The following is a 14,664-nucleotide window of genomic DNA, read 5'->3' as shown; positions in this document are numbered from 1 at the left end:
GTGTATCAATACCGGTCCACCACCAAAAGGACATCCATCCAACTTGACACAATTGTGGGAAGCATTGTAAGTCAACATGGGCCAGCATCCCTGTGGAACGCTTTCAACACCTTGTATAATACATGACCTGACTAATTTAGGCTGTTCTGAGGGCAAAAGTGGGGAGTGCAACTCAATATTAGGAAGGTGTTCGTAATGTTTTGAACACTCAGTGTTTAAGCACCCACCCTATTATTATTATTATCACTAATATTATGCTCCCAGAGGGTTATGCCCACTTCATGACCCTGTGTAGGTTGGGGAATACACAAACACACACACATGTTCTCTCATGTCTTAGATCCTGGAGCTCACAGAGTTGTTTTGTGTAATACAAGTTTTTATTTTGCGGGGTTTCATCTTTTTTTATGTTGCATGTCAATTTCTTGTTCTTCTCTGTTTCAGGTGTCCTACATCCATGGATTAGCTGTCTTTGAGAACTACCTGTATGCCACTCATTCCGACCCCTCCATTGGGAATACCATGGACATCTTCAAGATCCATCGGTTTAACACCACAGAACCCAGGACACTAACCAGCCTGGGGAGTTCCAGAGGAGCAATACGTGTTTACCACAGACTCACTCAGCCAAAAGGTAAAGGACATGTTTGTCAGGGTACTAAATGTGCTTGCTTGCTGGTGTCAAATGTGCAGTGCTTGTGACGCACAAGCTCAGTGATTTCTGCATCAAATTTGCTGGTGTCAAATGTATCTGTAGCCTACATGTGACAAATGTTTTGTGAATCTGAGAGTTTTCTGCTTCACTTAATGTACGGTCAGATCATCGTGTTGCAGTTATATTTGATGAGTCGCTAATGGACTTCCCTACTCCTCCCATCCTCTAGTTAGGAGTCACGCATGTGAGACGGACCTGTATGGAAAGCCAGGTGGATGCTCCCACATCTGTCTGCTGAGCGGTAGCTACAAGTCCAGGACCTGTCGATGTCGGACAGGCTTCAGTATGGGGAGCGACGGACAATACTGCAAAAGTCAGTGTCACATCTGTCCCTCATCCCATTGTGATATTAACATAGCCTATATTCCTGAAAGCACTGTATAAAAACAAGGTACGAAGGATGAAATTTTGTTCCCTCAAACTAAAAAAGTGTGTCCTATCACTTTAACACCTATTTTGTATTGCCATCAGTGTTTCTGTCCACATACCGTATCTCAGATATATCAGGATGTGTGTCATGCATACTGTATAGGTCTTTCTGTTGACACGAGTGAGGATCTCTTCTACATGGACCATGTATATCGCACTGCCTCAGATAGTCAGATAGACAGTGATGAAGACAAACGCTGGTTGAGACTTGCCCATTTGAAAATGATGTCCCACTATTGACCTGTCAGTAGTCGTGATTCATTATGGCCATAATGGAGTTTTAAGATCGTCTGCATTTGTTAGCTTGATGATCAATCCATGGACATTTTGTAGTTGACAATAAAAGCAGAAGATCAAATTGATCACACAATCAGAGGTCCACCGTATTTCGATCGGGCGTAGCGGAGCGCCTTGCCGCGTTCTCCCTCCGTGACACATTTGATTTATACCTCTTTGCTAGATATTCTGATGACACCGGCTCTCTCTTCCCTTAGCCTAATGAGATTCAGTGCTAAATGGTTGTGCTTCTTCATACCGCATCGCAGCCAGTCATGGGGTTTGTGATCTGGGTCTCATACAATGCTTAATTGTCTCTTGGGGTAGCCTGACTCTCCCTCACAGGATGATAAATTGAAGTGATGCATGTGTGGTCTGTCTTACACACGGCAGTATGGTCTCCTGGGTAGAGGCAGAGTGAGGAAAGGTCTGGTTCTTTCTTTGTAGCCCTGGAGGTTCCCTAGGGTCCCACCCAGAACCCCCAGAGTGACTGGTGCTGGGTGGAGCTACCTCAGTTTTGCCTTTCAAATGAGATAATGTTCATGTCTGTGCATTAGAAATTAACATTCGCTTTTTAGTCTCTCGCCTGACTTTCATATAGTTATTTCAGGCCAAGCTAGCTCGCGCAAAAACACTGATTATGGCTCACAAGACTACTGCTTTCTCCGTGTTCTTTAGCCAGTGTTCTTTAGCCAGTTTGCAACATAAATGTGATTGAAGGTGACACAGTCATTAGCACTGATTACTTCTCCCATCAAGGAGAATAGATGAGCCTGGCCGTCTCAGATTAGGACAACGTGGAATGTTAGAGGCTTTAATTCTGAGATAAGTAGCATTGAAGAATTACACCAATTAACTGACAATAAGTAGAGTAAAGAGTAAAGAACCCTTCTCTTTTTTGCATTCTAGAACCCAAAAACGACCTCTTCCTGTTCTATGGTAAAGGTCGGCCTGGGGTCATCCGAGGCCTGGACATGAATGTGAAGTCGAGTGATGAGCACATGGTCCCGATCGAGGACCTGGTCAACCCCAGAGCCATCGACTACCACACAGAGTCAGGACAAATCTACTTCGCTGACACCACCAGTTTCCTCATAGGCCGGCAGAAAATAGATGGGAACAGCCGGGAAACGGTACTCAAAGATGGTGGGTTTATTTTTGATTATACTTTATATCAGGGATGGGCCACACTTTTGTGGGCCCAAGGATCAATTAGGAATAATTTAATACACAAGGTGCAATTTCGAAATGTAGTTGTGCATCAGCAGTTTTTTTCTTGTTATGTGGATGTCGATTATGGCAGCCCCCCGCACCTCTCTGAATCAGAGGGATTGGGTTAAATGCAGGAGACACATTTCAGTTGAATGCATTCAGTTGTACAACTGACTAGGTATCCCCCTTTTGCTTCCTTCCGTCAGTGACAGTCACTCAATTAGCCCATGTCAGCTAACATGTTTTATATAGGTAAGTTAGTTTAGCCAGCTATCTAAACATTTCTCTCCACCCTATGGCAAAATGTGTAGAATCGCAGGAAAGGAACTCTAAAACTCTCCGCTGTCAATAGGGGGGTTTGCAAGGTGCCCCACCCCCAAAAATATTGTACCTAGGGCCCCCAAAAGGCTAGGGCCTGAATCTGACTGCATGTGTGGGTATGGATGTGGTTACGCAGACCCGCAAGCCACAGCGGCCCATCATGAGTTCTGATTTTTTGTGGACCCCACCCCGATCAAAGTTTCCCATCCCTGCTTTATATGAAGCATCTTTACTCCTGTCTACTTGACTAAAGGAACACTTTGATTGATTTTTCTTAGCTATACATCTCTGTGAATGGTATTAGTCATCAAAATGATAACAGCGTTGCACTGTCTGTATGCATCAGTTAATAGACTTTCTAAAGGATCCGTTTACAGTTGAGAAAAAAAAGAACGTCATGTCAGGGGCAGATAACAATAACATTGGTGTCCATCACCTTGCAGACCTGGACAATGTTGAGGGGATCTCTGTGGACTGGATTGGTAATAACCTCTACTGGACCAATGATGGCTACAGGAAGACTATCAGTGTGGCCAGACTGGAGAGGGCCTCTCAAACCAGGAAGACTCTTCTGGAGGGGGACATGTCTCACCCCCGAGCCATTGTAGTGGATCCCCTCAACAGGTGAGCTCACTGAAGACAGGGCCAAATCATACAACACCTGTATAAAAAAACAACAGTTTCACAAATGCCCTGATGTCAAAGAACAATATGGTTGAAAGTATGAGTTGTGTTTTCACATATCTATTCAGGGATTGTTTGCAGAAAAGAGAATATGCACAGCTCATTAAGCCTATGTGATGCTGGTTTTAAACAACGAAACCAACGCATGAGAAAAGGGTCAGGGATATAAGTGTCTTTGGGTGTTACAGTAGAAAAGCACATAAAGCACAGGGTCTATCTGGACCCATTCTGGGAGGGTGCATGCTATCCGGGATCCTTGGGACATCCCAACTCTGCCGTTACCCCATTGAAGTTCACCTTTAAAATGGTTTTAGTTAGGTGGCCTTGACATGCTATTTCCTTCTCAGAAATAGCTAGCTACTGCACATTAGATGTCTTCACTGGTCAAAAAAGTTGGACCGTTCTGAAATGGATACGTGGCTTTCTTACCTGACCCAATATGCATAAATTCTTTTATTTTTGACCTGTTCAGAATGTACTCGAAGAGAATCAGACTCGTTCTGAAAGAAAGACCCAAACAGACCCGTGCTGGTTCGGACCTGAGAGACCCGTTCAGATCCGAGAGTAGAAAGAGAATGAAACCCCGACCGGGCGCTGCCAACTCCCTCAATAATCAAGTGATATTGGCCAAATGATCCACAGTTACATGTCCTTAAAAACTGCCTATAACAAATAACAAAACAAATATTTGTTGTGTTTCGATGTGTAGCATATTCAAAACTTTATAGTCTATTGTTTCAATTGTTTTTACTTCCCTAAAACAATAATTGTCCACCTCACTGGTTCAGCTGTCAGAGATTTGAGCACTAAATGCCTCAGGGCATTGCATGCATACTGTAGGCCTATAGGCCTAGGTGGACCTGTCACTCCCTGACCTTAGTATTCTTTATTTTCTTTATTATTTTGGTTAGGTCAAGGTGTGACATGGGTGATATGTGTGTTTTTGTCTCATCTCGGGTGTTGTTTTACTGTCTAGGGGTTTTGTAGATTTATGGGGTTGTTTCCATCTAGGCGTTTATGTAGGTCTATGGTTGCCTCGATTGGTTCTCAATTAGAGGCAGGTGTTTATCGTTGTCTCTGATTGGGAACCATATTTAGGCAGCCATCTTCTTTGGGTGTTTCGTGGGTTATTGTCTATGTTATGTTGCACATTGTTTATATAGCGGTCACGTTCGTCTTATTCGTTTGGTTGTTTTTGTTGACGTGTTCTTCATTTAATAAAGAAGAATGTATTCACACCACGCTGCGCTTTGTTCCCCTCCATACGACGATCGTGACAGGACCACTGTATGATATTAATATTTAAAATGTAAATATATAGGAAGAGAAGCTAGAAGGCCTAGCACTAGAGCAACCGAGAGAAAGATAGAGCGCCATGTTCCCGACACTGACATGTATTTCTTTGTAGGCTACTTGTCAGATAGGCTGCTACTGCTATACAGATATAGGCATATAGAAGGAGACTAATTTGTTAATTTTCCATCAGAATATTTTTTATATAAAGATAAGCAGCATATTATTAGATTAAAGTAGTAACTGGTTGGCCTCAAACATTCTTCCTTACCTAAAGTTCAACTGTCGGGAGTAATTTGGAACTCTGGTGCTCACTGCCTTTATAGGCCTTTATAAGCCAAATAATAGCCATGCCACAGCAAACTTTCACAAACATTTGTGAACTTTATTAGGGTAATATCAAAAGTAGGCAAAAGTCAAGTCATTGTTTATAGAGAAAATACAAACAGGTTATTATCTTACCGCATTAAATTAAGTTTTGCACCTCGCATTTTTGTTTTTCCTTTTCATGGTTATATTGCGGCAAACACGATATGTACTTATTTTGAGAAGAAAAGGGCTTAACAGAACCCAACAAATGACAGCAATAGACTAATGCTATTTATTTTTCAACAGGCCTATTTTTAACCAATCTCTAACTAAATATAGCACAAAATGTAAAAGATATTTCAAACTTCATTTAGCCAACGAAAATGTAAGCTATCAACAAAATGATACCATTTTTGGGGGGCATATACACTACTGTTCAAATGTTTGGGTGTCACTTAGAAATGTCCTTGTTTTTGAAAGAAAAGCACATTTTTTATCCAGTAAAATAACATCAAATTGATCAGACATAGAGTATAGACATTGTTAATGTTGTAAATGACTATTGTAGCTGGAAACGGCAGATTTTTTATGGAATATCTACATAGGCGTACAGAGGCCCATTATCAGCAACCATCACTCCTGTGTTCCAATGGCACGTTGTGTTAGCTAATCCAAGTTTATCATTTTAAAAGGCTAATTGATCATTAGAACTGTTGTTCTGATTAAAGATGCAATAAAAGTGGCCTAATTTTAGACGAGTTGGGTATCTGGAGCATCAGCATTTGTGGGTTTGATTACAGTCTCAAAAAGGCCAGAAACAAAGCACTTTATTCTGAAACTTGTCAGTATATTCTTATTCTGAGAAATTAAGGCTATTCAATGCGAGAAATTGCCAAGAAACTGAAGATCTCATACACTTTGTACTCTTCACAGAACAGCACAAACTAACTAACCAGAACAGAAAGAGGAGTGGGAGGCCACTCCTGAGTGGCACAACTGAGCAAGAGGACAAGTACATTAGAGTGTCTAGTTTGAGAAACAGATGCCTCACAAGTCCTCAACTGGCAGCTTCATTAAATAGTACCCACAAAACACCAGTCTCAACGTCAACAGTGAAGAGGTGACTCCGGGATATAGGTCTTCAAGGCAGAGTTCCTCTGTCCAGTGTCCGTGTTCATTTGCCCATCTTAATCTTTTCTTTTTTCTTTTTATTGGCCAGTCTGAAATATGGTTTTCTCTTTGCAACTCTGCCTAGAAGGCCAGCATCCCTGAGTCGCCTCATCACTGTTGACGTTTCTGTTTCTGAAACTAGACACTCTAATGTACTTGTCCTCAGGCTGAATCTGGTGTGACTTATCTGGACCAAATGTATTACTTGGGGCTCGGGCCAATTCCGGTGGTAGTTATCTGGCCCAATTGGGGCTACTCTCGATTGCGGCTACTCTCTGGCAGATGATTACCCTGACTGCTTTATATAATTAACATTTCATTATTTATTTTTCTATATTTTCAAAAAGTGTCTGTGATCAAAAAATACAATGAACATTTTGTATACATTGATTTAAATTTGCATCGGGCCGCTTCTGGGGGTATTCTGGTAGGATGCCGGCAAAGTCAACTGAATTCCGGTAGTCAAAAACGGCACAATGTATTGGGCTGATTCTGGGCAGTCAGTAATTTTGATTCCGGGCCAAGGCTCCTTTCCCTCTTATCTCTCACCTCAGCAACAGGTGCACATGATGTGAGCAGCCGGAAGCAGTTTCAACAGGACATAAGCTACAGGTTTTATTGTGTCACAATTGGCTGACACAGATAACAAGCTCACACAGTTCTCATCGACCACACATTACATTATTGCAATAACATGATTCCTCCTTAATTTATTTTGTTATCATAGCGGAGGAATAATCGCTTTAACCACTGAGCTTCTCAGTGACGGGTTGGCACATCTTTATTAAATTGTGGTTTGGGTTTGTCAGTGACCATTGGCCCGTCATTCAGCAGAACCAGATATTGTCTCCTCAGGTGAAATGTGTGGTTTTTCAGATCCTCCTCTGTTCTTCCGAGCTATATTTCCCTCTCTGCATGTCAACTCCAGTCTGTGTTAACATGATAGGGATTAACTTTGCCGACTTACTGTCTCAATCACTTACTGTATTTTTCTTTATTTTTCTCTCCCTACCAATGTTTCTCTTGCGCGTGTGCGCACACTCTTGAACATGCACACAAGCACAAACACACACACTTTTGCTTTGGATATTGCTTTACAGAGCTTTAGCCAAGGAGGGAATGATGTGGTGTGTGTGTTGAATTATTCATTGGGTCATGGAGATGACTTGCAGTGACAGAGAGAGCTTGATTCGCCCTCTATCACATTCTGTTTTATGTACCGCACATGTAGCAGGCAACTCCATCATTGATGAGACAGAAAAGGCTGTGCAGCCCAGCAGTAACACTCAGAGGATACAAATCCCTTAAGCATGGTTACTAGAGACCACTAGATCATGTCAAATCATTGACCTAACAGCTTTTCAAATATCACACGACCATTGGGAATAGCTGAGTAAACCCCTGAAAAGATAATGATGCAAAGCAGGACCTGGTTTCTGATATGGGTATGAAGATGGACTCAAAGATTAAGTGGTGTATGGTGAATTGTGTATGTTTGGATCAATGTTTATGTGGTGTGTCTTCAATTTTGTATGTCCAGTGCTTTCAGAAAGTATTCCCAACCCTTGAGTTTTTCCAAATGTTGTTGTGTTATAGCCTGAATTTGAGATTTTGTGTCGTCACTGGCCTGCACTCAATATCCCATAATGTCAAAGGGGAATTTTATTTTCAGAACTTTTTACAAATTAAGAAAAACTGAAAAACTGAAATGTCTTGCGTTTATAGGTATTCAACCACTTTGTTATGTTAATAAGTTGCATGTTATGTTAATATATTGCATGGATTCACTCTGTGTGCAATAATAGTGTTTAACATGATTTTTTAATATCTACCTCATCTCTGTACCCCACACATACAATTATATGTATTGTCGTGTCTTTGGCTATGCCGGATTAAGTGATATGACATGCTATAAATGTAATTAACTAGAGAGTAGGGCACAACAAAATAATATTTATAGAGCTGTTATCTTCCCGAATAAACTCTTAAAGACCTAGTAATATTTTGCATCAATAGCAGTCAATATTAATCGTCATCTTAGTTCAGTCTCATCTGAAAGTTGTAAATTCTTGGTTATCTGCACGAACCCTGGCTCATAAGTTGAATCAGCGATACAAAATTGGGTTGAATTATTTATTTACTAAATACCTAACTAATCACACAGAATTACACATACACATAATTAAATCATAACTTGATTACAAATTACGTCATAAAGGAAAACGTCCCTAGCGGGCGGAACAGATATGACAGCTTGTTACACAAAAGAAAAGGGCTGGGTTTGAGTGAAAGAGCGGGAAGACTGAGAAACAAAGGGAAGAAGCTGTGCTATCATAAATACAGTATCTTATGCATTCTAAATTACCGCCCATTTGGAAAAGGAAAATGCAATAAATATTTACTCTGAGCTGCGCTTCGGTAGGTTGGTGGTAGATGGAATGCCGTGTTGCCCAACCGAGTCCTTTGAAAAATGTCTCTGGTTGTCAATAGGATACGTTGTAGTAACGTCATTGGGTGATAGACGGGATACTCTGTCTGTTCCTTCCTAACCCTTGTTTGCTTCTGCTGTTGCTCACTCAATGGCTAGGAGGTATCACTTCTGTAGTGAATAAGAGTTCAAAGTTCATACCATTCGCAACCAAAGCTCACGCTGATGTTGGCTTCGTTCTGTAGTTATTATCTGAACCATTCTGACATAGGACCGTTGTCCTATATCCTCGGAACAGGAAGTTATATTGTTGTCAAGGGCTTATATAGGAAGGGAGAGGAGGGCGTGTTTGAAAAGTTTTATAGCCCATGTCCCTTCACAGGGGTGTGCCACTGATTGAGCAGAGCCCGGTCTTGTGAAACCCAAATCTCACATTTTAGAAGCTAAAAGCACATTTCATCCCATCACGAATAATTTCATATTCAAACATTTAAATTGAACAACAATTCCATGTGAATCCGATAACTCTGATGTGTAGACTTTCCACTGTAGAGTTTGTCATCTTATCATTGATGAGAATGTCTCAGATGACAACCGAACTGACATCATATTCATTAAGTACCACCGCATATGTTCAATTGGACGCATTACCGGAATATAGTTCACTCCCCCCCCCCTTCTGATGTTCCCAGAATCTCTATGTTAACCAAAGGTTTTACTGTAACCTCAGTAGGGTAGAGAGAGGAAAAAGGGGGGAAGAGGTATTTATGACTGTCATAAACCTACCCCCCAGGCCAACGTCATAACAGTATGGTACCCCAGTCGAGCAGTGAATTCAAGCATATTCAACCACAAAGACCAGGGAGGTTTATATACATTGAAAATCCCATTTTGAACATGGTTAAGTTATTAATTACACTTTTGATGGTGTTACACACCCAGTCACTACAAAGATACAGGTGTTCCTTCCTAACTCTGTTTCACCACGAGGCCATTGGTGAGTTTAAAACAGTTACAGAGTTTAATGGCTGTGATAGCAGAAAACACTGAGGATGGATCAACACCATTGTAGTTACGCCACAATACTAACCTAAATGACAGAGTGAAAAGAATGAAGCATGTACTGAATAAATATATTCCCGAAACAAACACCCTGTTTGAACAAAAGGCACTAAAGTAAAACTGCAAAAAACTTGGCAACGAGTTGTACTTTATGTCCTGAGTACAAAGTGTTATGTTTGGGGCAAATCCAACACAACACATCATTGAGTACCACTCTTGATATTTTCAAGCATAGTTATGGCTGCATCATGCTATGGGTATGCTTGTCATCAGACAAGGACTAGGGAGTTTTTTGGGATAAAAAGAAACGGAATAGAGCTAAGCACAGGAAAAATCCTAGAGGAAAACCTGGTTCAGTCTACTTTCCAACAGAAACTGGGAGACAAATTAATTGTTCAGCTGACAGTAACCTAAAACACTAGGCCAAATATACACTGGAGTTGCTTACCAAGATGACGTTGAATGTTCCTGAGTGGCTTCGTAACAGTTTTGACTTAAATCATCTTGAACATCTATGGCAAGACTTGAAAATGGCTGTCTTGCAATGATCAACAACCAACTTGACAGAGCTTGAATAATTTAAAAAAGAATAGTGTGTCAAAGTTCTTAGAGACTTACCCAGAAAGACTCACAGCTGTAACCGCTGCCAAATGTGATTCTAACAGTTGGAACAGTTGGATTCTATCCGTTTGTCACCAAAGCCCCATATACTACCCACCACTGCGACCTGTATGCACTCGTTGGCTGGCCCTCACTTCATATTCGTCGCCAAACCCACTTGCTCCAGGTCATCTACAAGTCTTTGTTAGGTAAACCCCGCCTTATCTCAGCTCACTGGTCACGATAGCAGCACCTACCCGTAGCACGCGCTCCAGCAGGTATATCTCACTGGTCACCCCCCAAAGCCAATTCCTCCTTTGGATGCCTTTCCTTCCAGTTCTCTGCTGCCAATGACTGGAACGAACTACAAAAATCACTGAAGCTGTAGACTCATATCTCCCTCACTAACTTTAAGCACCAGCTGTCAGAGAAGCTCACAGATCACTGCACCTGTACATAGCCCATCTGCATATAGCCCATCCAACTACCTCATCCCCCATACTGTTATTTATTTTATTTATTTTGCTCCTTTGCACCCCAGTATCTCCACCTGCACATCTATCTCTCCAGTGTTTAATTGCTATATTGTAATTATTTTGCCATTATGGCCTATTTATTGCCTTACCTCCCTTATCCTACCTCATTTGCACACACTGTATATAGATTTTTTGTTCAGTATTGTTGACTACATGTTTGTTTATTCCATGTGTAACTCTGTGTTGTTGTTTGTGTCTCACTGCTTTGCTTTATCTTGGCCAGGTCGCAGTTGTAAATGAGAACTTGTTCTCAACTAGACTACCTGGTTAAATAAAGGTGAAATAAATACAGTTGAAGTTGGAAGTTTACATACAGATCTAAGTGTATGTGTATGTAAACTTGTATGTAAACTTCCGACTTCAACTGTAAATATTTGTTTTTAAATTGAGGCTGTACCACAACAAAGTATGGAATAAGTTAATTAAGGGGTATGAATACTTTCTCAAGGCGCTGTATGTTTGCAAAACAGATTTAGTCCCCGATTGGTATGGTTCATTGTTAGTTTTTATATTCACTCAATTGTAAGAAATGTATTTTGTTTGTGTATTTCAGTTGGATGTACTGGACGGATTGGGAGGAAGATGAAGTCAATGACAGCATAGGAAGAATAGAAAAAGCGTGGATGGATGGCTCTAACAGACGGATATTTGTCACGTCTAACATGCTGTGGCCCAACGGCCTCACATTGGACCATGGGACCAGCACCATGTACTGGTGTGATGCCTACTACGATCACATAGAGAAGATTCACCTCAATGGCACTGGCAGACAGGTGAGTGGAGCTGGATTCCAGGGGCAAAACTGGTTGAAATTATGTCATTACAGACAGATAATGATGTCATTTCAACCAGCTTTGCCTGCTGGGATGTCACCATTATAGTCTTCTAAAATTGCCATATTTATCTCTGCCATTTCTGTGGATTGCCTTACCTCTACTATCTCAGGTCTTTGAGTACTGGTGTACAGGTTGTGTTCTTTGATAACTGGTGTCTGATTTCTCATCCAGGTTGTGTACAACGGCAAACAGTTGAACCACCCGTTTGGAATTTCTCACTACCGGAACTCCATCTTCTGGACGGAGTACATGAACGCATCTGTTTTCCAGCTGGATCTTACCTCTGGGGACGTTACTCTACTGAGAAGCGAGAGGCCTCCTCTCTTTGGCCTGCGTGTGTACGATGGTCAGAGTCAGCAAGGTTTGTCTGCTTTTACTTCCCCTTCTACCATCCCCAATAAATAAAGATTACCTTCAGAGAATGGAGCCTATGGATCTTGTATACCTGTTCCTACAACAAAACCTCCCCTACTATCACTATGTAGTCTATGGGTAGCCCAGATGTGTAGCTTTATGCAACAAGTTATGAATGCTTATATACTGTATGTAACATTCAATGAAAGTCTTACCATCTATCTACAGTACTATGGCATCTTAAATGTACAGTGCATTCCCCTCCATTGATCATCCTAGAGATGTTTCTATAACTTGATTGGAGTCCACCTGTGGTACATTGAATTCATTGGACATGATTTGGAAAGGCACACACCTGTCTGTATAAGGTCCCACAGTTGACAGTGCATGTCAGAGCAAAAACCAACCCATGAGGTCGAAGGAATTGTCCGTAGAGCTCAGAGACAGGATTGTGTCGAGGCTCAGATCTGGGGAAGGGTACCAAAACATTTCTGCAGCATCGAAGGTCCCCAAGAACACAGTGGCCTCCATCATTATTAAATGGAAGAAGTTCTGGACCACCAAGACTCTTCCTAGAGCTGGCCACCCGGGCCAAACTGAGTAATCAGGGGAGAAGGGGCTTGGTCAGGGAGGTGACCAAGAACCCGATGGTCACTCTGACAGAGCTCAGTGTATGTAAACTTCCAACTTCAACTGTATGTAAATCAAATATTTCAGTTCTTATTTTTTTCTAAATTCTAAAAACCTGTTTTTGCTTTGTCATTATGGAGTATTATGTGTAGATTGATGAGGAAGAAAAACTATTTAATCAATGTTAGAATAAGACTGTAACCTAACAAAATGTGAAGAAGTCAAGAGGTCTGAATATTTTCCGAATGCATCGTACACCTTCTGTATCCTGTGAATGAGACAAAAGAAAAATATTTTATTTTATTTTATATGGTGTGTGTTAACTACATGGCCTCACATGTGAATCCTTAAAGAGTTGAGTGGGGCTAAGGCTTAAGAGGGTGTAGCAAAGCATTAGGTCATCATAATCAGTACAACCTTCCCAAAAATATTTTACACACATCATACAATATCTGACCGACTGCCTCGATTCGGACTAAAGTAGCAACTTTTGAAATGCTGTTTTCTACATTTCACTGTCAATTAGGTTATTATTGTGAAGTAACTACAATGTCCTTGATCCATCCTAAGTTGATCCACCCTAAGTTTTCTCTTATCACAGCCATTAAACTCTTTAACTGTTTTAAAGTCACAATTGGCCTCATGGTGAAATTCCTGAGCGGTTTCCTTCCTCTCCGGCAACTGAGTTAGGAAGGACGTCTGTATCTTTGTAGTGACTGGGTGTATTGATACACCACCCGGAGTGTAATTAATAACATATAATTATTTTACACACATCATGTGTCCATTACAATTAATGCAAGAATCGGAATTCATGATTTGTCACCAGTACTTGAAAACGTGAATAAAACAGAAAATACATTATGCTCAATTACATACAGTACCAGTCACACCTACTCATTCAAGGGTTTTTCTCCATTTTTACTATTTTCTACATTGTAGAATAATAGTGAAGACAGTAAAGCTATTAAATAACACATTTGAAATCATGTAGTAACCCAAAAAGTGTTCAACAAGTCAAAAATATATTTTATTTTAGAGATTCTTCAAAGTACCCACCCTTTGCCTTGATGACACCTTTGCACACTCTAGGAATTCTCTCAACCAGCTTCATGGGGAATGCTTTTCCAACAAAATTGAAGGAGTTACCACATAATCTGAGCACTTGTTGGCCCAGGTCGGGTGATTGTGGAGGCCCGGTCATCTGATGCAGCTCTCCATCACTCTCCTTGGTCAAATAGCCCTTACACAGCCTGGAGGTGTGTTTTGGGTCAATCTCCTGTTGAACAAATGATAGTCCCACTAAGCGCAAACCAGATGGGCTGACGTATTACTGCTGAATGCTGTGGTAGCCATGCTAGTTAAGTGTGCAAAGCACCCCCACCGTCGATCACCGACAATGACGAGACAGCCTATAGGGAGGAGGTCAGAAACCTGTCTGGGTGGTGCCAGAATAACAACCTATCCCTCAACGTAACCAAGACTAAGGAGATGATTGTGGACTACAGGAAAAGGAGCACCGAGCACGTCCCCATTCTTATCGACGGGACTGTAGTGGAGCAGGTTGAGAGCTTCAAATTCCTTGATGTCCACATCAACAACAAATTAATATGGTCCAAACACACCAAAAAATCTAAAGAAATCAGCCAAGACCTCAGAAAAAGAATTGTAGACCTCCAGAAGTCTGGTTCATCCTTGGCAGCAATTTCCAAACGCCTGAAGGTACCACGTTCATCTGCACAAACAGTAGTACGCAAGTATAAACACCATGGGACCACGCAGCCGTCATACCACCCAGGAAAGAGACGC

The 14,664-nt window shown here is 41.3% G+C and overlaps 1 protein-coding gene across 1 annotated transcript in view; it reads left to right on the top strand.

Moving 5' to 3' along the window:
- Positions 1-14,664, top strand: part of LOC135519548 (low-density lipoprotein receptor-related protein 1B-like) — a 234,398-nt gene that overhangs the window by 22,729 nt on the left and 197,005 nt on the right. Inside the window, exons 4-9 of the mRNA XM_064944782.1 lie at positions 445-634; positions 885-1,028; positions 2,330-2,566; positions 3,397-3,577; positions 11,589-11,808; positions 12,043-12,232. Of these exons, the coding sequence (XP_064800854.1) occupies positions 445-634; positions 885-1,028; positions 2,330-2,566; positions 3,397-3,577; positions 11,589-11,808; positions 12,043-12,232 (1,162 nt within the window). The remainder of the gene's footprint in view (positions 1-444; positions 635-884; positions 1,029-2,329; positions 2,567-3,396; positions 3,578-11,588; positions 11,809-12,042; positions 12,233-14,664) is intronic.

The sequence above is a fragment of the Oncorhynchus masou genome, chromosome 29 (genome assembly GCF_036934945.1).
Source record: "Oncorhynchus masou masou isolate Uvic2021 chromosome 29, UVic_Omas_1.1, whole genome shotgun sequence".
Taxonomy (NCBI): Eukaryota; Metazoa; Chordata; class Actinopteri; order Salmoniformes; family Salmonidae; genus Oncorhynchus; species Oncorhynchus masou.
Note: the sequence above shows the minus strand (reverse complement) of the source record. Positions and strands in the feature narration are given on the sequence as shown.